Raw genomic sequence first — 27,580 nt, 5'->3', positions numbered from 1 at the left:
ATCATCCAAGTTGTTGAGGAAGTAGTTTTCAGCATGTCCACTACAACTAATATTCTATCGAGCAGGAATAAAGATTCATTTTCCTTTAATGTGCTTATATTCATATCTGGCTTAAAGGTTCCATTCTTCTTCACTGCTCCATTTGTTAATGTAGTCGAGTCATTACAGTAGCTTCAGGAAGAAATACTCAGAAACAGTCTCTGTGAACAGAATTATTGATGTAGAATTTTTTTCTTTTTCCCAAAAACTCTATAGATGCTGGTATTTTCTTCTTGGATACAATATCTTAAGATCATTATTAAAGTCTTCCGGCAAAGTGGAAGGAAAAAGAAAACTAAACAATGTTTAGTTGCTTTGGTGTAGAAATATGATATTTCTGTTTTATTTTGTAGTAAGATAAGAAAATGATTTTCCTCAGCCACTTTTTTTTGTAATTTTAGTTAATTTCTTAAATAGATAGTACATCCCCATGATCTAATATTCACAATGTCCAAAATCTCCTCCTTGCCCCCTAGTTAACTGAGCTCTGCCCCCAAAGACAACCAATATTGTCAATTTATAGTGTACACTTTCAGAGAGATTTTATGCATCTTCAAGCAAATATTAGGTGGAACCAAATGGATGTGGTGGTCATTCCACTGTCATTTCCATTGGTTGCAGGTCAAAAACTGTCTAATAATGGCAATTTCCTATGGTTCAATCTAATTCATTGATATGGTTTGGCTGTGTCCCCACCCAAGTCTTATCTTGAATTGTAGCTCCCATAATCCCATGTTGTGGGAGGGACCCAGTGGGAGGTAATGGAATCACAAGGGCAGGTTTTTCCTGTGCTGTTCTCATGATAATGAATAAGTCTCACGAAATCTGATGGTTTTATAAAGGGCAGTTCCCCTGCACACATTCTCTTGCCTGCTGTCACCTAAGGCGTATCTTTGCTCCTCCTTTGCCTTCCACCATGATTGTGAGACCTCCCCAGCCATGTGGAACTGTGAGTCCATTAAACCTCTTTTTCTTTATAAATTACCCACTATGCCTTTATTAGCAGTGTGAAAACAGACAAATACATTCATCTATTGACATGCTTTCTTCCTGCCTTTTATACAAATAGTAGCCAACTATAAACACTGTTTTACACCTTGACTTTTTTCAACTAATGATTATCTTGAAGATCATTCCATGTCAATTCATAGAAAGAAAAAAATCCTCATTCTTTTTTCTGGCTATGCAATATTCTCTTGTTTAGAAGTACCATAATTTATTTAACCAGTTCCTTCACAATGAACACCCAGGTTTGTTTCCAATCTTTTGCAAGCACATTTTGCACATGACATTTTGCACATTCGTAAGTTTTTCTACAGGATATATATTTTAGAAGAGAAATTCTTGGGATAAATGGTATATGGATTTGTAATTTTGAAAGATATCATTGTGTTGCCTTCCACTGCAGTTGTACTGATGTATAATCTTACCAGTAGCATGTCAGAGTGCCTGTTTTCTTATTTTTCAATTTGGTTTTAATACATGTTAAAACTAATACAGTCATCCATATTTTAATTGAGCTCCAAAATCAGCCTAACACTGGCTGCACCAAAACAAATCACAGTATTTGCTCCTTCACTCCCTGGTAACATCAATTCAAACATACTTACCTTTATGCAAATATATATATATATTTTGAGATGGAGTTTAGCTCTTGTCACCCAAGCTGGAGTGCAATGACACAATCTCGGCTCACTGCAACCTCCGCCTCCCGGGTTCAAGTGATTCTCCTACCTCAGCCTCCCAAGTAGCTGGGATTGCAGGCACACACCACCACACCCAGCTAATTTTTGCATTTTTAGTAGAAGCAGGGTTTCACCATGTTGGCCAGGATGATCTCAATATGCAAATGTTTATGCTTCTGTGTATATGAATTTGTCTTGTAAAATACTGTATGTATGTGTGCACCTTACCATTTCCCTTTACTAAATTCCAGTTGCATGAAGTTTAGGATGCCATTGTTTAGGAAGCAGAATCCTAACAGTTTTTCTAAAAGAATCTGAGACTCGGTGGAGCCAAGATGGCCAAATAGGAACAGCTCCAGTCTACAGCTCCCAGCGTGAGCAACGCAGAAGACAGGTGATTTCTGCATTTCCAACTGAGGTACCGGGTTCATCCCACTGGGGAGTGTTGGGCAGTGGGTGCAGCACACCGAGGGTGAGCCGAAGCAGGGTGAGGCATCGCCTCACCTGGGAAGCACAAGGGGTCAGGGAATTCTCTTTCCTAGTCAAAGAAAGGGGTGACAGACGGCACCTGGAAAATCAGGTCACTCCTACACTAACACTGCGCTTTTCCAATGGTCTTAGCAAACGGCACACCAGGAGATTATATCCCACGCCTGGCTCGGAGGGTCCTACACCCGCGGAGCCTCGCTCATTGCTAGCACAGCAGTCTGAGATCAAACTGCAAGGCGGCAGCAAGGCTGGGGAAGGGGCGCCCGCCATTGCTGAGGCTGGAGTAGGTAAACAGAGCCGCTAGGAAGCTCGAACTGGGTGGAGCCCACCACAGCTCAAGGAGGCCTGCCTGCCTCTGTAGACTCCACCTCTGGGGGCAGGACACAGCCAAACAAAAATTCAGCAGGAACCTCTGCAGACTTAAATGTCCCTGTCTGACAGCCTTGAAGAGAGTAGTGGTTCTCCCAGCACGCAGCTGGACATCTGAGAATGGACAGACTGCCTCCTCAAGTGGGTCCCTGACCCCCGAGTAGCCTAACTGGAAGGCACCCCCCAGTAGGGGCAGACTGACACCTCATATGGTCGAGTACTCCACTGAGACAAAACTTCCAGAGGAACAATCAGGCAGCAACATTTGCTGTTCACCAGTGTCTGCTGTTCTGCAGCCTCCGCTGCTGACACACAGGCAAACAGGGTCTGGAGTGGACCTCCAGCAAACTCCAACAGACCTGCAGCTGAGGGTCCTGACTGTTAGAAGGAAAACTAACAAACAGAAAGGACATCCACACCAAAAACCCATCTGTACGTCACCATCATCACAGACCAAAGGTAGATAAAACCACAAAGATGGGGAAAAACCAGAGCAGAAAAACTGGAAACTCTACAAAGCAGAGCACCTCTCCTCCTCCAAAGGAACGCAGCTCCTCACCAGCAACAGAACAAAGCTGGACGGAGAATGACTTTGACGAGTTGAGAGAAGAAGGCTTCAGATGATCAAACTACTCCGAGCTAAGGGAGGAAGTTTGAACCCATGGCAAAGAAGTCAAAAACTTTGAAAAAAAATTAGACATATGGCTAACTAGAATAACCAATGCAGAGAAGTCCTTAAAGGACCTGATGGAGCTGAAAACCACAGCACGAGAGCTATGTGACAAATGCACAAGCCTCAGTAGCTGATTCAATCAACTGGAAGAAAGGGTATCAGTGATGGAGATCAAATGAATGAAATGAAGCAAGAAGAGAAGTTTAGAGAAAAAAGAACAAAAAGAAACGAACAAAGCCTCCAAGAAATATGGGACTATGTGAAAAGACCAAATCTATGTCTGATTGGTGCACCTGAAAGTGATGGGGAGAATGGAACCAAGTTGGAAAACACTCTGCAGGATATTATCCAGGAGAACTTCCCCAATCTAGCAAGGCAGGCCAACATTCAAATTCAGGAAATACAAAGAATGCCACAAAGATACTCCTCAAGAAGAGCAACTCCAAGACACATAATTGTCAGATTCACCAAAGTTGAAATGAAGGAAAAAATGTTAAGGGCAGCCAAAGAGAAAGGTCGGGTTACCTGCAAGGCAAAGCCCATCAGACTAGCAGCTGATCTCTCGGCAGAAACTCTAGAAGCCAGAAGAGAGTGGGGGCCAATATTCAACATTCTTAAAGCAAAGAATTTTCAACCCAGAATTTCATATCCAGCCAAACTAAGCTTCATAAGTGAAGGAGAAACAAAATCCTTCACAGACAAGCAAATGCCAAGAGATTTTGTCACCACCGGGCCTGCCCTAAAAGAGCTCCTGAAGGAAGCACTAAACATGGAAAGGAACAACCGGTTCCAGCCACTGCAAAAACATGCCAAATTGTAAAGACCATTGAGGCTAGGAAGGAACTGCAACAACTAACAAGCAAAATAACCAGCTAACATCATAATGACAGGATCAGATTCACACATAACAATATTAACCTTAAATGTAAATGGGCTAAATGCTCCAATTAAAAGACACAGACTGGCAAATTGGATAAAGAGTCAAGATCCATCAGTGTGCTGTATTCAGGAAACCCATCTCATGTGCAGAGACACACATAGGCTCAAAATAAAGGGATGGAGGAGATCCACCAAGCAAATGGAAAACAAAAAAAGGCAGGGGTTGCAATCCTAGTCTCTGATAAAACAGACTTTAAACCCACAAAGATCAAGAGACAAAGAAGGCCATTACATAATGGTAAAGGGATGAATTCAACAAGAAGAGCTAACTATCCTAAATATATATGCGCCCAATACAGGAGCACCCAGATTCATAAAGCAAGTCCTTAGAGACCTACAAAGAGACTTAGACTCTCACACAACAATAATGGGAGACTTTAACACCCCACTGTTAACATTAGACAGATCAACGAGACGGAAAGTTAACAAGGATATCCAGGAATTGAACTCAGCTCTGCACCAAGTGGACCTAATAGACATCTACAGAACTCTCCACCCCAGATCAACAGAATATACATTCTTTTCAGCACCACACCACACCTATTCCAAAATTGACCACATAGTTGGAAGCAAAGCACTCCTCGGCAAATGTAAAAGAACAGAAATTATAACAAACTGTCTCTCAGACCACAGTGCAATCAAACTAGAACTCAGGATTAAGAAACTCACTCAAAACCACTCAACTACATGGAAACTGAACAACCTGCTCCTGAATGATTACTGGGTACATAACGAAACGAAGGCAGAAATAAAGATGTTCTTTGAAACCAACGAGAACAAAGACACAACATACCAGAATCTCTGGGACACATTCAAAGCAGTGTGTAGAGGGAAACTTAAAGCACTAAATGCCCACAAGAGAAAGCAGGAAAGATCTAAAATTGATACCCTAACATCACAATGAAAAGAATTAGAGAAGCAAGAGCAAACACATTGAAAAGCTAGCAGAAGGCAATAAATAACTAAAATGAGAGCAGAACTGAAGGAAATAGAGACACAAAAAACCCTTCAAAAAATCAATGAACACAGGAGCTGGCTTTTTTAAAAGATCAACAAAATTGATAGACTGCTAGCAAGATTAATAAAGAAGAAAAGAGAGAAGAATCAAATAGATGCAATAAAAAATGATACAGGGGATATCACCACCGATCCCACAGAAATACAAACTACCATCAGAGAATACTATAAACACCTCTACACAAATAAACTAGAAAATCTAGAAGAAAGGGATAAATTCCTCGACACATACACTCTCCCAAGACTAAGCCAGGAAGAAGTTGAATCTCTGAATAGACCAATAACAGGCTCTGAAATTGAGGCAATAATAGCTTACCAACCAAAAAAAGTCCAGGACCAGATGGATTCACAGCCAAATTCTACCAGAGGTACAAGGAGGAGCTGGTACCATTCCTTCTGAAACTATTCCAATCAACAGAAAAAGAGGGAATCCTCCCTAACTCATTTTATGAGGCCACCATCATCCCGATACCAAAGCCTGGCAGAGACACAACCAAAAAAGAGAATTTTAGACCAATATCCCTGATGAACATCGATGCAAAAATCCTCAGTAAAATACTGGCAAACCGAATCCAGCAGCACATCAAAAAGCTTATCCACCATGATCAAGTGGGCTTCATCCCTGGGATGCAAGGCTGGTTCAACATATACAAATCAATAAATGTAATCCAGCATATAAACAGAACCAATGACAAAAACCACATGATTATCTCGATAGATGCAGAAAAGGCCTTTGACAAAATTTAACAACCCTTCATGCTAAAAACTCTCAATAAATTAGGTATTGATAGGACTTATCTCAAAATAATAAGAGCTATCGATGACAAACCCACAGCCAATATCATACTGAATGGGCAAAAACTGGAAGCATTCCCTTTGAAAACTGGCACAAGACAGGGATGCCCTCTCTCACCACTCCTATTTAACATAGTGTTGGAAGTTCTGGCCAGGGCAATCAGGTAGGAGAAGGAAATAAAGGGTATTCAATTAGGAAAAGAGGAAGTCAAATTGTCCCTGTCTGCAGATGACATGATTGTATATCTAGAAAACCCCATTGTCTCAGCCCAAAATCTCCTTAAGCTGATAGGCAACTTCAGCAAAGTCTCAGATACAAAATCAATGTGCAAAAGTCACAAGCATTCTTATACACCAATAACAGACAAACAGAGAGCCAAATCACGAGTGAACTTCCATTCACAATTGCTTGAAAGAGAATAAAATACCTAGGAATCCAACTTACAAGGGATGTGAAGGACCTCTTCAAGGAGAACTACAAACCACTGCTCAATGAAGTAAAAGAGGATACAAACAAATGGAAGAACATTCCATGCTCATGAACAGCAAGAATCAATATCATGAAAATGGCCATATTGCCCAAGGTAATTTATAGATTCAATGCCATCCCCATCAAGCTACCAATGACTTTCTTCACAGAATTGGAAAAAACTACTTTAAAGTTCATATGGAACCAAAAAAGAGCCCACATTGCCAAGTCAATCCTAAGCCAAAAGACCAAAGCTGGAGGCATCATGCTACCTGACTTCAAACTATACTACAAGGCTACAGTAACCAAAACAGCATGGTACTGGTACCAAAACAGAGATATAGACCAATGGAACAGAACAGAGCCCTCAGAAATAATGCCACATAGCTACAACTATCTGATCTTTGACAAACCTGACAAAAACAAGAAATGGGGAAAGGATTCCCTATTTAATAAATGGTGCTGGGAAAACTGGCTAGCCATATGTAGAAAGCTGAAACTAGATCCCTTCCTTACACCTTATATAAAAATTAATTCAAGATGGAGTAAAGACTTACATGTTAGACCTAAAACCATAAAAACCCAGAAGAAAATCTAGGCAATACCATTCAGGACATAGGCATGGGCAAGGATTACATGTCTAAAACACCAAAAGCAATGGCAACAAAAGCCAAAATTGACAAATAGGATCTAATTAAACTAAAGAGCTTCTGCATGGCAAAAGAAACTATGATCAGAGTGAACAGGCAACCTACACAGAATGGGAGAAAATTTTTGCAACCTACTCATCTGACAAAGGGCTAGTATCCAGAATCTACAATGAACTCAAACAAATCTAAAAAAAAAAAAAACAAAGAACCCCATCAAAAAGTTGAGCAAAGAATTATGAACAGACACTTCTCAAAGGAAGACATGTATGCAGACACAGAAACATGAAAATATGCTCATCATCACTGGCCATCAGAGAAATGCAAATCAAAACCACAATGAGATACCATCTCACACCAGTTAGAATGGTGATCATTAAAAAGTCAGGAAACAACAGGTGCTGGAGAGGATGTGGAGAAATAGGAACACTTTTACACTGTTGGTGGGACTGTTCAACCATTGTGGAAGTCGGTGTAGTGATTCCTCAGGGATCTAGAACTAGAAATACCATTTGACCCAGCCATCCCATTACTGGGTATACACCCAAAGGATTCTAAATCATGCTGCTATAAAGACACATGTACACGTATGTTTATTGCAGCACTATTCACAATAGCAAAGACTTGGAACCAACTCAAATGTCCAACAATGATAGACTGGATTAAGAAAATGTGGCACATATACACTATGGAATACTATGCAGCCATAAAATATGATGAGTTCATGTCCTTTGTAGGGACATGGATGAAACTGGAAACCATCATTCTCAGCAAACTATTGCAAGGACAAAATACTAAACACCGCATGTTCTCACTCATAGGTGGGAATTGAACAATGAGAACACATGGACACAGGAAGGGGAACATCACACACCGGGGCCTGTTGTGGGGTGGGGGGAGTGGGGAGGGATAGCATTAGGTGATACATCTAATGCTAAATGACGAGTTAATGGGTGCAGCACACCAACATGGCACATGTATACATATGTAACTAACCTGCACGTTGTGCACATGTACCCTAAAACTTAAAGTATAATAATAAAAAAAAAGAATCTGAGACTCCCCTCAAATACCCTTCATTGAAACCATTCCTCTGATGCTAACAGGACATGGATGCAGAATGGCCACCATGGTGCCCTCCAGGCCAGGCCATAGTTTTCTTCACAAAGAGCCAAGCCTCTTAGTTCCTGGAGTGGGCAAGGCAAATTCCAGCTTCCAAGCTTTATCTAGAAACATGAACAAATCTTAATTTTTCAGGGATTTATTTTGTTAGGTTATAGATTATCTAAGTTTTGCGTTTCTCCTTTTCTTCTCTCATAGCTGGTGGGATTCCTCAGGGATCTGTGCTGTCACTGATGCAATTTTATAGTTTTGTAAGTAATAGAACAGAGAAATGAAAAATGAAATTGCCAAGGCTATAAGATCTTCCAGGTCAGGAAAAGCAAATAGAAGGTGATGAGCTCCCATAAGAGTGTACAAAGCGGGAGAAAGATAACAGAAGAATTTCAATACTTAGTTCTAAGGGGAAAGATTCTAAATGATCATTATGAGACTGTTGGGCATATATTTACCAATCCAAGAGAAGACCTAAAAATCACTGTAGGCTGTTCTTTGAAGATACTAGTCTAATGTACCATTGCACACTGGTCAGAAGAACCTAGCTATCATCAGAAAGCATTTTAGAAATCAAAGAAAAAAATTTCTATCCTTACATAAAATCATGATGAATTCGTACCTGAAACACTGCAACCAGCTTGAACAGATATAAAGGGACCAGAGAATGTTTACAGACAGGCTACTAATATGATTAAGGGATGAAGGTTTCTTTTTAAGAGAGCTCTTCAATCTAAAAGATAAAGAATAAGAGGTTATATATAATCAAAATCTGTAAAATGAAGAAGGAGGCATATTTCAGCACTGTGGAGGTGGACAGCATCTCTGAGTGCTGCAGTCAGTCAGGACGGTTACATCAAGGAGTGCCTCACGCAGCATTTCAATCGTTCTTCATCTCTGGCAAATTCTTACCATTTGGGACAGTTGAAGAATAGTCAGTTCTACTGGAGGCAGAATGATGGAAAAGATGACCTTACAAGCTTTCCTCCAGTTTCACCTTTTTGTAATTCAGTACCCTTAGCCTAATTTCTCTAGCTCATATTATTAATCTTGAAAAGGGGGCTCCACGTGTGCAAGGGGAGATATGTAACAGGAAAATTGGACTAACTATACATATTTCATTATTCACTGGCATAGCTTTAACCTGATGAACTTGTCTGGTGATAATGGATGCAAAACCTGTAAGCTCTAGGCATGTCCCTGCCAGTTAATACCAGTGCATGATTACTAGAAACTGTTAGCATTTCTCTGAATTTTGAGTAAAATACATGCTATTTAAGTAAAGTGGTTTATCACCATAGCAACAATTTCTAGAGTCACACATTCAAATTATAGGCCTGCACAAGGTCCAAATGACAAAATTCTGATATAAGTTTTCTGCTATAGTTTTGTGTGTAATGGCTACCCACCTTCTCTCACATCCCTATGGTTTTCAGAAGAAGGAAGGGAAAGAAAAGCTAAGGGAAGAAGAAAAATTGACTTCCAAATATATAGACTTCTAAGGTTACTTGCATAAAGATCTGGGTCTTGTGTGGAGTCAACAGAAATGAAATCTAACTTGCAAATTAGAGAAAAATATAAATATCTTTCTTTGTAACTGAGGTATAATCTATATACAGAATACACATATCTGAAGTGTACAGTTTGATGAGTTTTGACAAACACATAGGCCTGTATAACCAACACCACAATCAAGAAATAGAACAATTACCAAGAAAGTTCTCTCTTGCCACAACCCAGTCAACCCTCTTCTCCTGGGGGCCACAACTATTCTGATTTTTCCAACATAAATTAGTTTTGCCTTTTCTTAACTTCATATACATGAAAAAGAATGCATTATGTACTCTTTTGTATCTGAGTTATTCTTCTTTGCATTTTTAATTGAATTTTTATTCAGATATTTGTAGATTCTCATGCTATTGAAACATAGGTTTTTGAGACTCATCTATGTAATAGTAACTCATTTCTTTTTTCTTGCCAAGTAATGCTCCATTGTATGGATATGCCACAATTTGTTTACTCATTCTTCTGTTAATGAATATTTGAGTTGTTTCCAGTTTCGGGCTGCTTACGCATAAAGCTGCTACAAACATATACTACAAATCTTTTTGTGAACTTGGGATTGCTGGATAAATGGTAAATGAATGCTTAACCTTAAAAGTAAATGCCAGCCAGGCGTGGTGGCTCACACCTATAATCCCAGCACTTTGGGAGGCCGAGGTGGGCGGATCGCGAGGTCAGGAGTTCGAAACCATCCTGACTAACACAGTGAAATGCCATCTCTATTAAAAATACAAAAAATTAGCTGGGTGTGGTGGCACGCCTGTAGTCCCAGCTACCCGGGAGGCTGAGGGAGGAGAATTGCTTGAACCCAGGAGGCAGAGGTTGCAGTGAGCTGAGATTGTGCCACTGCACTCCAGCCTGGGTGACAGAGCAAGACTCAATCACACACATACAAAAAAAATAAATGCCAAACTATATTCTGAAAGAATAGTACCATTTTGCATTTCCATCAGCAAGGTGGGAAAATTCCAGTTGTTTCATATCCTTACCAATATTTGGACTTGTTAGTTTTTAATTTTGGCCATTCTAGAAAGTACGTAGTGATATCCTGTGGTGGACTCAATTTCCATTTTCCAGATGACTAATGATGTTTAGCATCTTTTCATATGCTTATTGACTACTTGTATATCTTCCTATGTGAAGTGTCTGTTCAAGTCTACTGACTATTTTAAAACATGGATTGCCTTATTGCACTGTAGGAGTTGTTTATATATTCTGCATGCAAGTCTTCTGTCATATATATTTATTGCAAATATTTTCTCCCTGTCTGTGGCTTGCTTATTTTTTAACACACTTTTGATGAGCAAATGTGTTTTATTTTTAGGAACCATTTTACCAGTTTTTAAAAGTGCTTTCTGTGTCTATGTTCTAAGAATCTTTGACTATCTGCTGGATGGAAGATAGTCTCTTATATTTTCTCCTAGGAGCTTTATGGTTTCGCTTTTAGATTTAGTTCTACCCTTCTCAAACTAATTTTTGTGTACAGTTTTACTTAGGGGGTCAAATTTCATTTTCTCTCATTTATATCTACTATTGTTCTAGCATTATTTATTAAAAAGACTATCATTTACCCTTCGAATTGGTTTGAAATCTCTGTCAAAAATCAACTGACTGTATAAACATGGGTCTATTTCTAGACTCCCAAGTTTGTTCTACTGATCTATTTGTTTATCCTTACATCAATACCACATTGTATTAATTACTGTATCTATGTAGTAAATGTTGAAATCAAGTCATATAAGTCTTGCAACTTTGTTCCTTTTAGGTTATTTTGTCTGTTCCAGGTTTTATGTATCTCCAAATAAATTTTAGAATCATCTTGTCAATTTATAATAAAAAAGCAAGTGTTCTAGATTTCAACTGGGATTGGTTTAAACATGTAAGTTAATTTGGGGAGAACTGACATCTTAATAGTACCAAATATTCTAAACCATAAACACGGTGTATCTCTCCATCTATTTCAGTCTTTTTGAATTTTGCTCAACAACATTCCATGGTTTTGATATAAATATTTTGCATATATTTTGTTAGATTTTTCACTAAGTGTTTTATGTTTTGTGGCAATTAGTATTTTAAAATTTCCCAATTGTTCATTGCTAATATATAACAATACAATTTTTATATATAGATTTTGAATCCGGCAACCTCTTTAATTCACTTTTTGTAGATTCCTTGGGGTCTTCTATGTATACAAACATGTCATCTGCAAGTAAAGACAGTTTTATTCTTCCTTTACAATATATATAATTTTATTTCTTTTAATTGCCTTGTTGCATCAGCTAGAACCTTTTGTACAATGTTAAAGAGAATTAGTGAGAGAGAACATCCTTGCCTTTCTCCTATCTTTAGCATGGAAACACTCAATATTTTGCCATTAAGAATGATACTAACTGTAGTTTTGGATTCTTTTTTTTTTTTTGTGAAATCTCTTATTATGTAAAAGAAGTTCCCTTTTATTCCTAGTCTGCTGAGGATTTTCTCATGTTTGAGTGTTGAATTTTATCAAATGCTTTTCCCAAAATCATTGAGATAATTATATAGCTTTCTCCTTTATCTATATATAGTGAATTATGTTGGTTGATTTTTGGATGTTAATCCAAACCTGCATTCCTGGAATATACTGCAAACACTTAATTATGATATGCTATTCTTTTATACATTTCTGGATTCAGTTTGCTAATATCATTTGAAATTTTTATGTCTATAATTTATGAGAGATATTGGCTAATAATTTTCTTGTAACATCCTTGTCATGTTTAGGTATTGTTGTTATTTATAAGGCAAACATCCCTTATAAACGAGTTGGGAAATATTCTCAAGAGTTTGTGGGTAAGTTTTCTCTTACTTCTTCTTTAAATATTTAGAAGAATTAGACAGTGAAATCATTTGAGAATAAAGTTTTCTTTTTAGTAAAGTTCTTTATTACAGATATGATTTTAAAAATAAATACAGAACGATTCAGATTTTCTATTTTTGTGTAACTGTTTTTGTACTTTTAAAAGAAATTTGACCATTTCATATAAATTTCTCAATGTATTGGCATTAAGGCATTAAGAGCCAGTAAGCCTGAAGATAGATCAATAGAAAGTATCCAATGTAAAGAATAGAAAAAAAAGATTAAAAAATGGATAGTGCCTCAAGAACCTATAGAATGATATCACACTAATATATGAGTAATTGGAATTTCAGAAAAAAAAGGAAAAGGCAATGACAAAACTTCCAAAACATGGCTAAAGGTACAAATTTACAGATTCATGGAGCTCAGCAAACCCCAAGCAGGATAAAAGTGAAGAAGAACACGCTTAGCAATAGCATTGTTAAACTGCTGAAAATCAAAGATAAAGAGATGACCTTGAAAGCAGCCAGAGAAAAGTGACACAATACATATAAGCGAAGAACATTTCAAATTTCCACAGATACTTCATCGGAAAAAATGATCAAAAGTTAAGAAAAAAGGAAAGAAGAGTATCAGAAATGATAACTATTTGGATAAATATAAGAAATTTTTCCTCTTAATTTCTTGAAAACATACATGGCAATTTAAAGCAAAAATTATATCATTATTTCGTGGGGTTTATAATTATGTAGATGTAATACATGTAACAGTTATAGCATTAAGGTAGTGTAAGAGATAAATGGACCCAAATTAATACATTTGGAATTGAAGCAATACTTGTTATAACCCAACACAATGGGTTGATTCTCTATAGAGAAAGGATATGCATAGCATGGCCAGACAGCTATAGGCCCTAAGGGGAGCTGAGCAAAAGTCAGGCTTGGGAAGAGAGGCAAGTGATTTAAAGGATTCACTAATACATCTTTGCAACAATGGGAATCTGGTTAAGCCTGTGGTAAAACCTAAGCCTTATACAAAAAGCTCTTGTGTGGGAGTAGAAGTAGGGACAAAATATCCCTTTAGAACAAAAGCCTTGTTTATGGTAGCCTATGAATCCAGGCCAGCAACTCGCATTGCAAGCAGCATTAGATCAAATAACAGGTCAAGATTCATGTTAGCACAATTAGTTATTTGTACCTGTATTAGTCTGCTATTGCAGTAGTTATTCAACTATGTTTGAGAGGTCCCCACAATCATCCCCAGGTTCAACGAGTCACTGGGAGGACTCACAGGACTTAACATTTACATTTGTACTCATGGCTATGACTTATTACAGTGCAAGGATGCAAAGCACAACCAGCAAAAGGAAAAGGCACTTCAGGCTAAATCCAAGAGAAACCATGAGCAAGCTTCCAAGTGTCCTCTCCCAGGGGAGCTGCAGAGGATGTGCTTAATTCCCCCTGCAATTAGTTGTGACAGCATGTGTGAAATGTTGCCAACCATGGAAGCCCATTGGAGACTCAGCATCCATGGTCACATAGGCAGCCTCTGCCTAGCACCTACCAAAATCCCAGACTTCCAGAAGGAAAGTAGGTATTCAGCATAAACCATATTGTTTGCACAAACAGTTTAGACAAAATTAGCTATGTTCCCAGAAATGAGCCAAGGGTCAACCTTGCAAATAAATAGGTCTTTTAAAGGATAGCAGTTTAGGCCACCTATGTTAACTCTTTTCTGCACAACTATACAACAAATAACTGCAAAAATCTCAGTATCTTGTAACGGCAAGTATTTCTTTTTCTCAATTAATTTCAGTTTGGTTATGCTAGACGAAACTTCAAGTATTAGACTGGATTCAGATCTGTTCCACAAATCTCCACAATTCTGGAACCTGTGGCTTTCTGCAGGCATGCTCTTCTCATGGCAGGCGACAGAAATAGAAGAGAGCAAGCTAAATCATGCAAACACTTTTAAGGTCTCTGCTTACATTACACCCTTTCAACGTTCCATCAGCCAGAATAACAGCCAAGACCAACATTAGTAGGGTGAGAAAATAGCCTTCAACAGTTCTACTAGGGAGAACTGCAAAGTCACATGGCAAAGGATATGCATGTACAAATTATTTACAGGAAAGGAATAATTAATTGGAAACAAGAATCCAATCTTCCACAGTACCCTAGGAAACTCACCAAACTCAGAGGGCAAACGAGGTTAGAAGCAGCACATTATCACTTTTGAAAATGCAATTTCTTGGTTTGTTTACTAGTTTATTCCCACACTTATACCCAAAGGAGCCTTGATACAGCCAGGAAAATATATGCAATTTTAGTAATATTCTATATACATTTTTAGTAATATAATAATGAAAGCATTAATGGCTAACATTAATAAGTACCTACCACGTGCCAAGAGTGTTACATGCATGATTTCACCTAGCCCTTAGTTGGTGAGATTATTATTCCTATTTTACAGATGAGAAAATGGAGGCCTAGAGACTTGCCGAACATGATAAAGCTTGTAAGTGGTGAAGCCAGAATCTGAATCCAGGCAGCCTAGATCCGAAGTTATACTTTTAACTATTATGATATTTTAAGGGCTGTGCTTGGGTACATATGCCATATTGCAATGCTTCAATACTGGGATATGAAAGTGTGCCACAATTATGCAAGTACCGTCACATTTTCATATGATAGTCAGTTCCCATGGACTCAGAAAACTAAAATGTAATTTTCAGGAAAAGAAAATTTTTATCCCACTCACTAAAATATCATGAAAATTTAAGTTTTTCCTCACAGAAACATTATCAACATATCAAAGTATCAAATTTCAATGTTATTTAAATGTCAACATTTCTTGACTTTGAAAAAATGTTTTATGAATACATATCATTTATCAAAATAATTTTTCAAAGTTTCTAAACCACCATGCCTTTCTACTTTCTAGCCTAGATAAAGCAACTGCTACATGTACTATCTCCTACAATACTATAACAACTAGGTTTTCAGTCAAGGAAAAATTATCACAAAAGAAAATAATGACAAAAACCTATTTTCTTTTCTTTTCTTTTTTTTGAGACAGAGTCTTTCATTCCGTTGCCCAGGCTGGAGTGCAGTGGCGTGATCTCGGCTAACTGCAACCTCCGCCTCCTGGGTTCAAGCGATTCTCCTGCCTCAGCCTCCCAAGTAGTTGGGATTATAGGCGAGTGCCACCATGCCCAGCTAATTTTTGTATTTTTAGTAGAGTCAGGGTTTCGCCATGTTGTCCAGGCTGGTCTCGAACTCCTGACCTCAGGTGATCCACTCATCTGGGCCTCCCAAAGTGCTGGGATTACAGGTGTGAGCCACCATGCCTGGCCTGAAAATCTTCTATTTTCATTAAACAAATTCATTCAAGACTGTGTTAAATAAACAATTTTATAACTAGGAGGTTTCTCCATTACAAAGCAAGAATTCCATAATGCAAATATACTTGTATTGCATCTAGAGATTCTAGTCCCTTCCTCCATGGTTATGGGGAGGTACACTTTAATTATGGACATTCATTTCTCTCCAATTGTTTTCTGAGCTTATGAATAATGAAAACATATACCATTTGTCAGGAATCATTAAGGACCTAATGTTAAAACGCACACTACTGCAATAAGCAGTGGTCTGCCAAGTGTCTCATCGGAAGATGAGCAAATGCTATTGCAGAAGTGAAAGTTGAGTCTATCCAGTAAAGCTGATAAAGACTTTGTCTCAGAGAATTCAGAGGATTACCGACAGCACAAAACATTATCTAGATGTCCTCGGCATGTGAGAAACAAGATATACATGAGAGAACATTACTGTCCTCAGAATATCATAACCAAAGGTGGAAATGAACAAAAGGACATTGCCAAGTGCCAACTATTTGAAAACAAATCTGAAACAAGTGTAGTGTGACATCTTAGTCCAAATATGAATGAGGAGATGCAGGCTGCATTTTCCCATAATGTCCGAGGCATTTGGAACTAAGGGACCATTATTTAGGGAAGGAGGAAAGTGCTGAGTTCAAGTGCTTTTGCTTTTGTTTTTGTTTTTAACACATCCTCACTTACCCTCTCTGCTAGTTTTCCAAGAGCTCTGCCATTGTTTCAAAAGGTGTGATTACCCTGGCTTTTGAGCAATTCCCAAACCTAAGCATGGGAAAGTTCCTTAGAGGACATCAAGGGAGGACAAGCTCCTACCCACCTTGCAAGAATTACTGTTATGGCATTTATAACAAGCAGCCTTCCGGAGTCTGCTTGAATACTTCCAATGATGGGGAGGTGGAAGGTTTGTTACCCATGGCCCAGGCTTTTTCCGTTGCTGGTGAACTCTGACTACGGAAAAATTTTTCCTGTCAATGAAACCTACATTCCTAAAATATCAACCAATATTCTTACCATTTCTATATTGTTGAAATGTCAACCCACTGGTATAGTTCTAGCATCCACAAACAATTCAAATTCCAATTCTTCTGTTCCCTAGTTGATGTAGCTGAGAATCACATCGTAAGTTTCATTAATTTGTGACTTGCAGGGGCGGCTGGAGGAGTGGGAGGGGAAAAGTGTGACACAGCAATGGAAAAAGGGATGGAAGACATTTGGTTCACAAGCATATTTTATGTTAGATGCAGTGATAAACACAACTCAAGGCCACAAAACGTGTGTATAATTGTACATATGTGAGTATATGTAGATGTATGTATGTATAAGAATATGTGAGTGTATGTGTATACATGTATATATGTATGTATGTGCATAAGTATGTATATGTGTATAAAATGCCAAGTCAGCCAACAAAAATCTTCAAACTATGTTCAATAAGAAATGCAAACATGAGTTTTATGATATTATTTTTAAGGAGAATATAAAATACACTCAAGAGCTGAGCATCGTAGGAGTTGTTAACACACTAGAGAGGAAAAAGAATTCAATGAGCTTATGTCTACATTATGGTAAAAATATTATAATCTCAAAAGATCTAAATCATTATGTTATGCTTATTATCTAAACATTTGCTATAAAGTAATGAAGAAGTTCTCAACCACTAAATCAAAATCAATGAATAGATCATGTTACCATGTCCCTTTCTGTAAGTTACTGAGAGGATTCTTGGCATGGAGGGGTGTAGGCCAGCAATGCTGCACCTCCCTGAGTCTGGTCCAGGATTTACCCTGGCAGTCCCTCTCTGCACTCTGCCTAATTCTAGGCATCAAAGAATCAGAAACCAGTGACTCCTCACGAGAAGTCTGGCTACCCTGAGGTGAACACAGTCCCTGCTCGCAGGATGCTCAATTATTAAATAATAGTTCAGATATGTTAATTAGATTTCAAGACAGGAAGGAGAACAAACACATACAGAGAAATTTTCTGCAAATTCAGAAACAAAAAAGGAAGCAGGGAAGGGGAGCTGTGGGTAAACTTTGTCAGGATATCCAGTTAACAGATCACAATCTAGAACTAATCAAAATGTTATTCTATTCCTTAAAAAGAATAAAACTGTATTCAGAACTAATAAGGTAAAATAATAAACCTATATAAAAAGTTTTGTTACCATAAATTCAGACAAAAATAACTGAATAATTATCATTTTCTAAGTAATACCTAGACCCATTCCAAATTCTATAGTCTGGTAGAGTACAAAAATTATTAATTTTGATCCTTGGGCCAAATTTGGTATGCCATCTGTTTTGGGGGAAAAAAATAGTTGAGTTGGAACATGGCCACACTCATTCATTTGTTGTCTATGGCTGTTTTCACGCTACAACGTCAGAGATGAGTAGTTGTGACAAAGACTACTACTATGGCCCACAAAGCCTAAAATATTTACTGTTTGTTCCCTTACAGAAAAAGTTTGCAGACACCTGCCCTGCATAATCACCAACCTTAAAATAAACATGTAGGCCACATCGCTAAATCATGCTAGCCTTATAAGGCAGAAAGAACTTTACTTGCTATATAATGCTCAGCCTTTGTTACAAACTAACAACAAAAAGACAGATTTGCAAAAAAATGTTCCAGGTGTGGTGAGGGTATTTTACACTTGGGAGAAACGCAGCAATGATTCTTCCTACCTGTTTTTCCTCCTCTTCATCTGAAGTGTAACTGGAATCACGGACGTTTCCCCAGGGTTGGTAACTTTTCAACTTTTCTTTAGTGGACGGATTATTCTTCTCTTCTGTTGTGTTTTCCTCATCACTTTCTGGGTTATTTTTCCATTCCTTCATCATCTCTAATACATTGGCTGGTCTCACCGAAGAAAGTTTATTGCCCTAATATTAACAATCAATTTTTGGTGTTATAAACAACTTAGATAATTGAGACGATACCTACATCATTTAGCAAGACAGCCTCCCAAATTCAGTAATAGTCACATGGAAAAGATTATAATGCTGAATAAATATGAAAACTTCTGATGACCACTGGAGTACACTCCCTATACTGACATGGCTCACATCCCTTGCATGACACCACGTGTAATATGTCCAAGTTAACAGGGGAAATATTCAGTCTTGAAAGAACAATGCAGCATGCTTGTGCAAAGAACACTACACAGGACAATTTCCTGGAACCCAAATACCCCTATAGCGCTGTTCTTAGAAAATTGAGAGGGAGGTTGAAAGAACTGAAGAAGTTGCCCAAACACCAGTGGGTCCAGTGCTAAGGATAAGTCTATACAACATCCAAATATCTAGGCAAAAAAAAAAATCTAAATTCAGTCAATTAGTCAAGCACTACGTCTAAGAATATAGATATTTAATTTGAAATCCCTTACCTGTCTGGAAGATTTAAATATAATGTGGTCATTTGATTATAACTGACTTGGTACAGTGTTTTTATCCCAGCATATGACTATACCATACCAAAATTGACCATTTTATATTAACTGTATTTTCTCAAATATAATACCGCATGTAATGTGCCAAGAAATATATGAATGCAAGCTCAAATAGCTCCTGCTTGATTAGGTGTGTCTTAAATATTTTTGTTCTTACCTCATACTGTTAGAAAAAATTTAGACAAAAAAATGGATCATATTTAGATTAAAATGAGAAGTTCAGGTGTGGGCATGGCTATGAAGTGATTCTAAATTGCCCTGGATGTATTGAAATGTTTAGCATCAGTGACACAGAAAACTATGAGACAGGGTACTTTAAGGGTACCCATCTGAATACATTGTTGAGGACTTGTTGAGTTTAATGTATTTGTGGCTAAAGACATAGACAAACACTAAATATGGAATGCTAATAACCAAATGAGGATCACTATGCAATTAATTCTTTGTGATTCTTCCCTGTCCCCTTGTTTTAAGAAGCTCAGTACTCCTACCATGTTCATAACATCCCATTACACCTTACACTGGTTTTGCACTTGTTTGTCCCTTACCTACTTACTCCTAGAATGCCCTCGTCATTTCTTCCTGCCAGTCCATAGCAAGAGCCTACATTTCCTTGAAGGTTCAATTTAAGATTCATTTCTGTCAGATATCCTAGAACTCCCAACTATGTAGTCAACTCAAGTGAAAACAGACAGTGGCTCAGCGACAGTAACCATTGAAGAGCTGAAATCAAGTAGAATGGTAGATAGTCTCAGAGCACTCATCTGAATGGGTTCTGCTCTCCAGGGCTCTGCTTGGTCCCTGTGATCCATCTCTCCTCTCTTACAACTTCTTGGCTTCATCCTGACCTCTAACTTAATTTTCGTAAAATCAGTGACCAGGGTCCTGGAATGCAAGTACATACAACTTTGCCTCAACTTGATTCTTTCACTAGCAGAAAGTGACAATCTGACACATCTAAGTCTGCAATACCAGTTCTCAGGGGCTCGTCCCTGACAAGCCCTCCCCAGGTTAAGTCTTTGGAAACTGTGGTGGTCACTAATGCTACTCGCCCAGCATTTCTTCCTTCTAGGCTCATGGTAGAGTATCACTTCTCTATCCACTTTGGGACACGACCATGTGCCTTACTTTGGCCAGTGATTCATGATTGGAAATGGTATGTATCACTTCTGGGTGAAAAGTTTAAGAGATAGTATGTAATTCATCATGTTTCCAATTCCTGAACTGGTAATTACAGAAGCATAGAGATGGAGTCTCCCTCAGCTTGGGTTCCTGAGTAAGGACAAAGCGAAACAGAACCTCCTTCTCTCCTCCCAGCCAATTGGCCATGGAAGGTACTAAGAGCACTGAGATTTGGGTGCCATTTTTTTATCACAGCATAATCTAGCTTACCTTGATATAGATACCAAAGCAAACATTTACATTCTGTAAATCACTTCTAAGAAGCCTTAAAAAGAGTGACTTTATTGTAAAACCATCATGTCCAACAAAATTATAATTACTACAGAACTCATATGCAACCAATATGATGTGACAGCTCATTTATTTAGGCAGTTCTTGCGCTGCACAGTCCTGATATGCCTGAATTTCAGTTATAATTTACTTAAACAGCATTAGTCCCCCAAGAGCAGAGTTTAAATTTCAGTTAACATGGTATATGAACTATAACTGCATAAAGTTCAAACTGCACTGCTAGCTCTTCAGTCCACAAAGCAAACAAACGCATATCATGATCAGTGACCAATTTTGTCACTTCTCTCAAAGGCTGTTGGCGATTAGACATTGGGCATCTGCTATTCAGTTCACACATAGACAGCAAAGTGTGTATTTGTGTTGCCTCCTTTTCTCCCAGGGAATTAGCCAACAAAGATGAAAGTGCAGCAAAGAAAATAAAAGCGATAATGCTGAAAGTGAAAACTGAATAAAATACGAATGGAGTAACAGAAGAAACTGCTGACTGGGAATGCTGACACTACCACCGTTCAACAGAGTATTCACCAAGGCATAAAAAAGATGCTCCCTCTGTCTTATAAGTTATATGGTAAGAAGAAGGTAAGCACTATTTAAATGAATCTTAAGTATTTTATTTAAAAAGACACTTTAATTCTCAGTATTTCTAACATTCTAAATTACAGTGTACTAAAAACATCAGCTTTACTTTTGTCTCATTTCCCTACATATTTATAACCAACAGAGAGTTATTAATATTTTGACAAAAATGTAAAGGGCATAAAACAATCATAACTTTTCACATTGATTATTGAGATCATTTTTTCACAGTTTCAACCTGCTCTGCCATTTTACTGTCCTACACTACTGTACAAACCAAGGACTGCCTACATTATTTTGAATCTGCATCTCTAGCAATCTTTCAAATGCCTGGTTCACATACACATACGCCCAAGAGCTTGGTAGCTGATATTCTACATGTCTAATGGACAGTGCCTTAGTACTTGAAGAAATGACCCTACTTCTCATTCTGTAGACTGTGGAGAAAAGCAAAGGATCCAGAATAAGAGTATTATCCTATTTCCTATGTGGAAATTTTTAGCTCTTTGCCTCCTATACTCACTTGCGATATCAAGCCTGGACTAGATGGTATAGAGTCCAGGCTTTGCCTGTTGTCTAAAGTCCATCTGGTAACTTACTATACCACCTACTTCTTGCTTGCTAGCAGTTGAAGGATAAATTGTATCAGATACTTGGACTAACCAATAATAAGTGGTCCACAACAATGTATCATGAGCCTTCTAGTTCAACAGAAATTACAAATGAAGCAACCAAACAAAACTGGTGCAGAACTGTTAGGGCAGACACTGTAGATGTACATGCCACCTCACCATCAGAACACTAACCTCTGAACTCCTTTTACTGGCTGCATCTAGGTGATCAAATACTGAACTCATCAATTACAAAATAACAAATGACAAGAAAGCAGTAGCAATAGTTTGATCATCTAAAGCTATCACAGGTAGAGACCAGCCTTTTGGATAAATAAATTTCCACTTGCTTAACCAACAGATAGTTGAGACTATTAATTTAATATTGAACAACTAGAAAAATGAAACTCATGGAAGAGAAGAACTGCTTAAATACTAAGATTTGAATTTAATCCCTTAGTAGACAGGCCCCATAATGGAGACCCAATCACATTTCCTCATCTAAAAAATCCTGCCTTTTAAGAGACAGTGCCTATCATTGCTTTGTAAACAGTAAGTACTTAATACGTACTTTAAAATAAATGAATGAATGACATGTATGAACTGGGGTGAGATGGTATGAGTCCAAATCAGCAAAGCTAAATGAAACATTCTGGATCTTTAGCATGCAGTCACCATTCTCTGTTTTTGCAAAGAGCTAGAAGACTTTATTTTGTAAAGTTGCTAGAAGTAAATTTTTTCAATAGAAAAAATGGAACACTTTATTAAAAAACATATAAAAGAATGGCCAACTTCACAAAATAAAATCCAAGTCAAAACAATGTGGTGCCAATTTTCACCTAATAGATAGACAAAAATTTAAGTTTGATATTCCCTGTGTTGGTGAGGGTGTGGAGGAACAAGCACTCTCACTTACTTGCTTTTTATGAGAAGGTAAATTAGCAATACTTGATCAAAATGTAAAATGCACATTCTCTCTGACCAGTAATTCCACTGTTAAAATTTATCTTATATAAACTGGCACAGTATGCAAACACGTATTTACAAGAACATCTGTTGTACTACTGATGTAATAGAAAAGATCTGAAACAATTTAAATATTCACAGGAACTATTTACAAAATAGTTTATAGCTTGGGACACAATGTTGGTTTTAAAATGTTTTTTAATTTTTACCTTTTTTTAGGTTCAGGGGTACATGAGCAGGTTTCTTATATAGGTAAACTCGTGTCACAGGGGTTTGTTGGACAGATTATTTTGTCACCTAGTTGCTAAGCCTACTGTCCAATAGTTATTTTTTTCTGGTCCTCTCCCTCCTCCCACCCTCAACTAGTCCCAGTGTCTGTTGTTACCCTCTTTGTGTCCATGAGTTTTCATCATTTAGCTCCCCTTGTAAGTGAGAACATGTGCTATTTGGTTTTCTGTTCCCACGTTAGTTTGCTAAAGATAACAGCCTCTAGTTCCAGCCATGTTCCACAAAAGACATGATCTTATTCTTTTTTATGGCTGCATAGAATTCCATGGTGTATATGTACCACATTTTCTTTATCCAACCTGTCATTTATAGGCATTTAGACTGATTCCATCACTTTGCTATTGTGAATAGTGCTGCAGCGAACATTCACGTGCATATGTGTTTATGGCAGACTGATTTATATTCCTCTGGGTATATACCCAGTAATGGGATTGCTGAGATAAATGGTAGTTCTGTTTTTAGCTCTTTGAGGAATCGCCACACTGCTTCCCACAATGGTTGAACTATTAATAATTTATACTCCATGCAACAGTGTATAAGTGTTCCCTTTTCTCCACAACCTCACCAGCATATGTTATTTTTTTACTTTTTAGTAATAGCCATTCTGACTGGTGTGAGATGGTATCTCATTGTGGTCTTGATTTGAATTTCTCTAATGATCAGTGATATTGAGCTTTTTTCATATGCTTGTTGGCTGCACATATGTCCCATCTTGAAAAGTGTCATCTGTTCATGTCCTTTGCCCACTTTTTAATGAGGTTGTTTTTTTTCTTGTGAATTTAATTTCCTTTTAGACACTGGATATTAGACCTTTGTCAGATGCATAGTTTGCAAATATTTTCTCCCATTCTGTGGGCTGTTTCCTCTGTTGATAGTTTCTTGAACTGTACAGAAGCTCTTTAGTTTAATTACATCCCACTTGTCATTTTTTGCTTTTGTTGTGATTGCTTTTGGCGTCTTCCTCATAAAATCTTTGCCAGTACCTATGTCCAGAATGGTATTGCCTAGATTGTCTTCCAGAGTTTTTATAGTTTTGTGTTTTACATTTAAGTATTTAATCCATCTTGACCTCATTTTTGTATATGGTGTAAGAAAGGGGTCCAGTTTCAATCTTCTGCATATGGCTAGCCAGTTATTCCAGTACCATTTATTGAATAGAAAGTCCTTTCCCCATTGCTTGGTTTTGTCAGCTTTGTTGAAATTCAGATGGTCACAGATGTGAGGCCTTATTTCTGGGCTCTCTATTCTGTTCCATTGGTCTATGCGTCTGTTCTTGTACCCATACCATGATGTTTCGGTTACTGTAGCCCTGTAGTATAGTTTGAAGTTGGGTAGCATGATGCCTCCAGCTTTGTTCTTTTTGCTTTGGATTGCTTTGGCTATTTGGACTCTCTTTTGGTTCCATATGAATTTTAAAATAGATTTTTCTAGTTCTGCAAAGAATGTCATTGGTAATTTGATAGGAATAGCCATGAATCTGTAAATGGCTTTGGGCAGTATGGTCATTTTAATGATATTGATTCTTCCAATCCATGGGCATGTAATGTTTTTCCATTTTTTATAATAAAATCTTCCCTATATATTAAGTGAAAATAGTTGCGTAATATTAACCCATTTGTGTAAAGTATCTACATAAAAATGTATGGAATGTTTTTGAAAGCACACATAAAAGACTTAATGATGGTTATCTTTAGTGAGAGGGAATGAGAGAATGGGAGGAGAAAGCAAGTTATTTTTCCCGTTTTGTTTACTCACTTAACCATGGATAATCTCAATTATTACCTTGATTTATTTTATTATTATTTTTATTGTTGTAGAGGAGTCTCACTATGTTGCCTAAGCTGGTGTTGAACTCCTAGATTCAAGTGATCCTCCTGCCTCAGCCTCCCAAAGTGCTGAGATTACAGGTGTGAGCCACCGTGCCCAGCCTCAACTACTAACTTTTACCTTTACATGACTAATAATCAATGTAAATTATGGTAAGAAAAGATATGATGTAAGTTTTAGATATCCAAAGAGGACTGAAAGCACTCAAAAAAATCACCAAACATGTCCTGAAGTGTTTCAGAGTCCAAGGCAGCAGAATATCAAGATAATAAGTAAAGTAGTCAACTGTGTACCACTTTCATGTTTTTCCTAACAAAATCACCTCAGTGATTTTTTTCCAGAAGTATAGTAACTATGTGAGTAGATAAGGCTTTGGTATTAATATTCCTATTCTTCAGGAGAAAATGGTTTGAGAAATTAATGAATTTACCCTTATTGCAGAAGTGCATTTCCAATTGCCTGCCAAGAATTTCTAGTGAGAGGTATAGCTGAGCCTTCTACTTAGTGTATTCTAAACCATGCAACTACAAAACAAGAAAACTAGAAAACAAACAATAACTTGCATCCATACACCTAGTTTTCCTCCATCTTGTCTTCCTGCCTTCTATCACCTGAGGTGACTGCTATCCAGAATCTTGTGATTAACATTCCCTTGCTTTCGTTTTATGTATATTTTTTATCACAACCATGTATATTCAAAAAGGAATATTGACCAGGTGAGGTGGTTCAAGCTTGTAATCCCAGCACTTTGGGAGGATGAGGCCAGAGGATCACTTGAGCTCAGGAGTTCGAGACCAGCCTGGGCAACACAGGGATACCCCTACTTTACAAAAATAGGTTTTTTAATTAGCTGGACATGGTGGTGCATACTGGTAGTCTCAGCTACCCAGGAGGCTTAGAAGGATCACTTGAGCCCAGGAGTTAGAGGCTGAAGTGGGCATGCCAGCCTGGGTAACAGAGCAAGGCCCTGTCTAAAAAAAAAAAGGGGGGGGGAATATTTTTTGTTTTAGTTGTTTTAACTTTCATAATATTATTCCTTTTTTGCTTATTTGCAGTACAAAAGCCTTTTCCCAGTTTATAACTTATCAACTTTCCTCTGGTGTTGTTTCATTAACAAGGGTTCTTAACATAGACAAGCTAATCCATCATTTCTTTTATGTTAGTGCCTTTGGTTATGTTGCTTATGAAATCCTTTCCTACACACCCCAAGATGCAGAATATATTCACCTATATTTCCACTTAGAGTTTCAACATTTTGGTTTTTACTATAAGTCCCTGATTCCTTTGAGTTGATTTTTGTCTGTGGTGTGAAATAGAAATTCAACTTTACTTTTTCCATATGGAGAACTCTTGATTCCAGCTCCATTTATTGAATAGTCCCTCCTTTCTCCCCTCTCATCTTCCATACGACCACTGTCAGAAAAAGTTCCAGATACACCTGGATATGTTTCTGTACTCTGTTTTATTCTGTTTGTCAATAATCATACTGCCCTAATTAACATAGCTTTATAAGTCTTAATGTCTGGTAGAGCAAGACATTCAGAAATTTCTTGGCTATTTTTGATCCTTTAGTCTTCCATATAAATTTTATAGCCAGGAAAGTTTGTGAAATTTTGATTGTATTTGCACTTAATATGTATATCAATATGAGAAAATTAATTTTTGATATTAAGTCTCCTGATACGATTGTGATATATCTTTATATTTATGTATTCTTCAATGTTTTTCAATAAAATGTTCTAACTTTCCCCAAGGAGGTCTTATAAATCTTATGTCATATTTATTACTAGATATTTTATATTCTTTGCTACTATTTTACATGATGTCTTCATTTTTATTACATTTTCTATTGTTAGTTGCTAATGAATAGAAGTGCAATTGACTTTTGTATATTAATCTTAAATCCAGCTACCTTTCTCAGCTCTCCTACTATTTCTAATAACTTATTTGTAGATTACTATAAATAATAAATCTTATTTGTTTTTCAAGTCTCACCTTAGTCTCTTCAGTTGACTAAGATCAGCAATGTTGGAGGAAAAAAAAGCTGACTTTCTCGACTATTCTCTATTTTAAAGAAAATCCTTCTTGCATTTCCTATTCAGAATGATATTTCCTGCAACATTTTATCAGGCTAAGGAAGTTTTCTTTTCTTTTTAATCATGAATATATGTTGAGTCTTATTACAAATGATTTCTCTGAAATGATCATATGATTTTTTCCTTTAATATATTAATGTGGGGATTTATACTTACAGATTCTGAAATTAATTCATCATTGTATTGTTGGGGATACCCAGGTTGGCCAAGATATATTATCTGTTAATATAAACAGCTGCATCCAACTTGCTAATAGTATGTCTAAGG

The 27,580-nt window shown here is 37.4% G+C and overlaps 1 protein-coding gene across 20 annotated transcripts in view; it reads right to left on the bottom strand.

The window, feature by feature from the left end:
- The window catches only part of STK33 (serine/threonine kinase 33), a 229,170-nt gene that overhangs the window by 19,903 nt on the left and 181,687 nt on the right, over nt 1-27,580 (bottom strand). For all 20 annotated transcript variants that reach the window (XM_055282515.2, XM_063641139.1, XM_063641134.1 and 17 more), the window contains one exon: nt 18,713-18,910. In XM_055282515.2, coding sequence (XP_055138490.1) covers nt 18,713-18,910 — 198 coding nt within the window. The remainder of the gene's footprint in view (nt 1-18,712; nt 18,911-27,580) is intronic.

This window comes from Symphalangus syndactylus, chromosome 6 (assembly GCF_028878055.3).
Source record: "Symphalangus syndactylus isolate Jambi chromosome 6, NHGRI_mSymSyn1-v2.1_pri, whole genome shotgun sequence".
Lineage (NCBI taxonomy): Eukaryota > Metazoa > Chordata > Mammalia > Primates > Hylobatidae > Symphalangus > Symphalangus syndactylus.
This window is presented reverse-complemented; position numbering and strand designations above follow the sequence as displayed.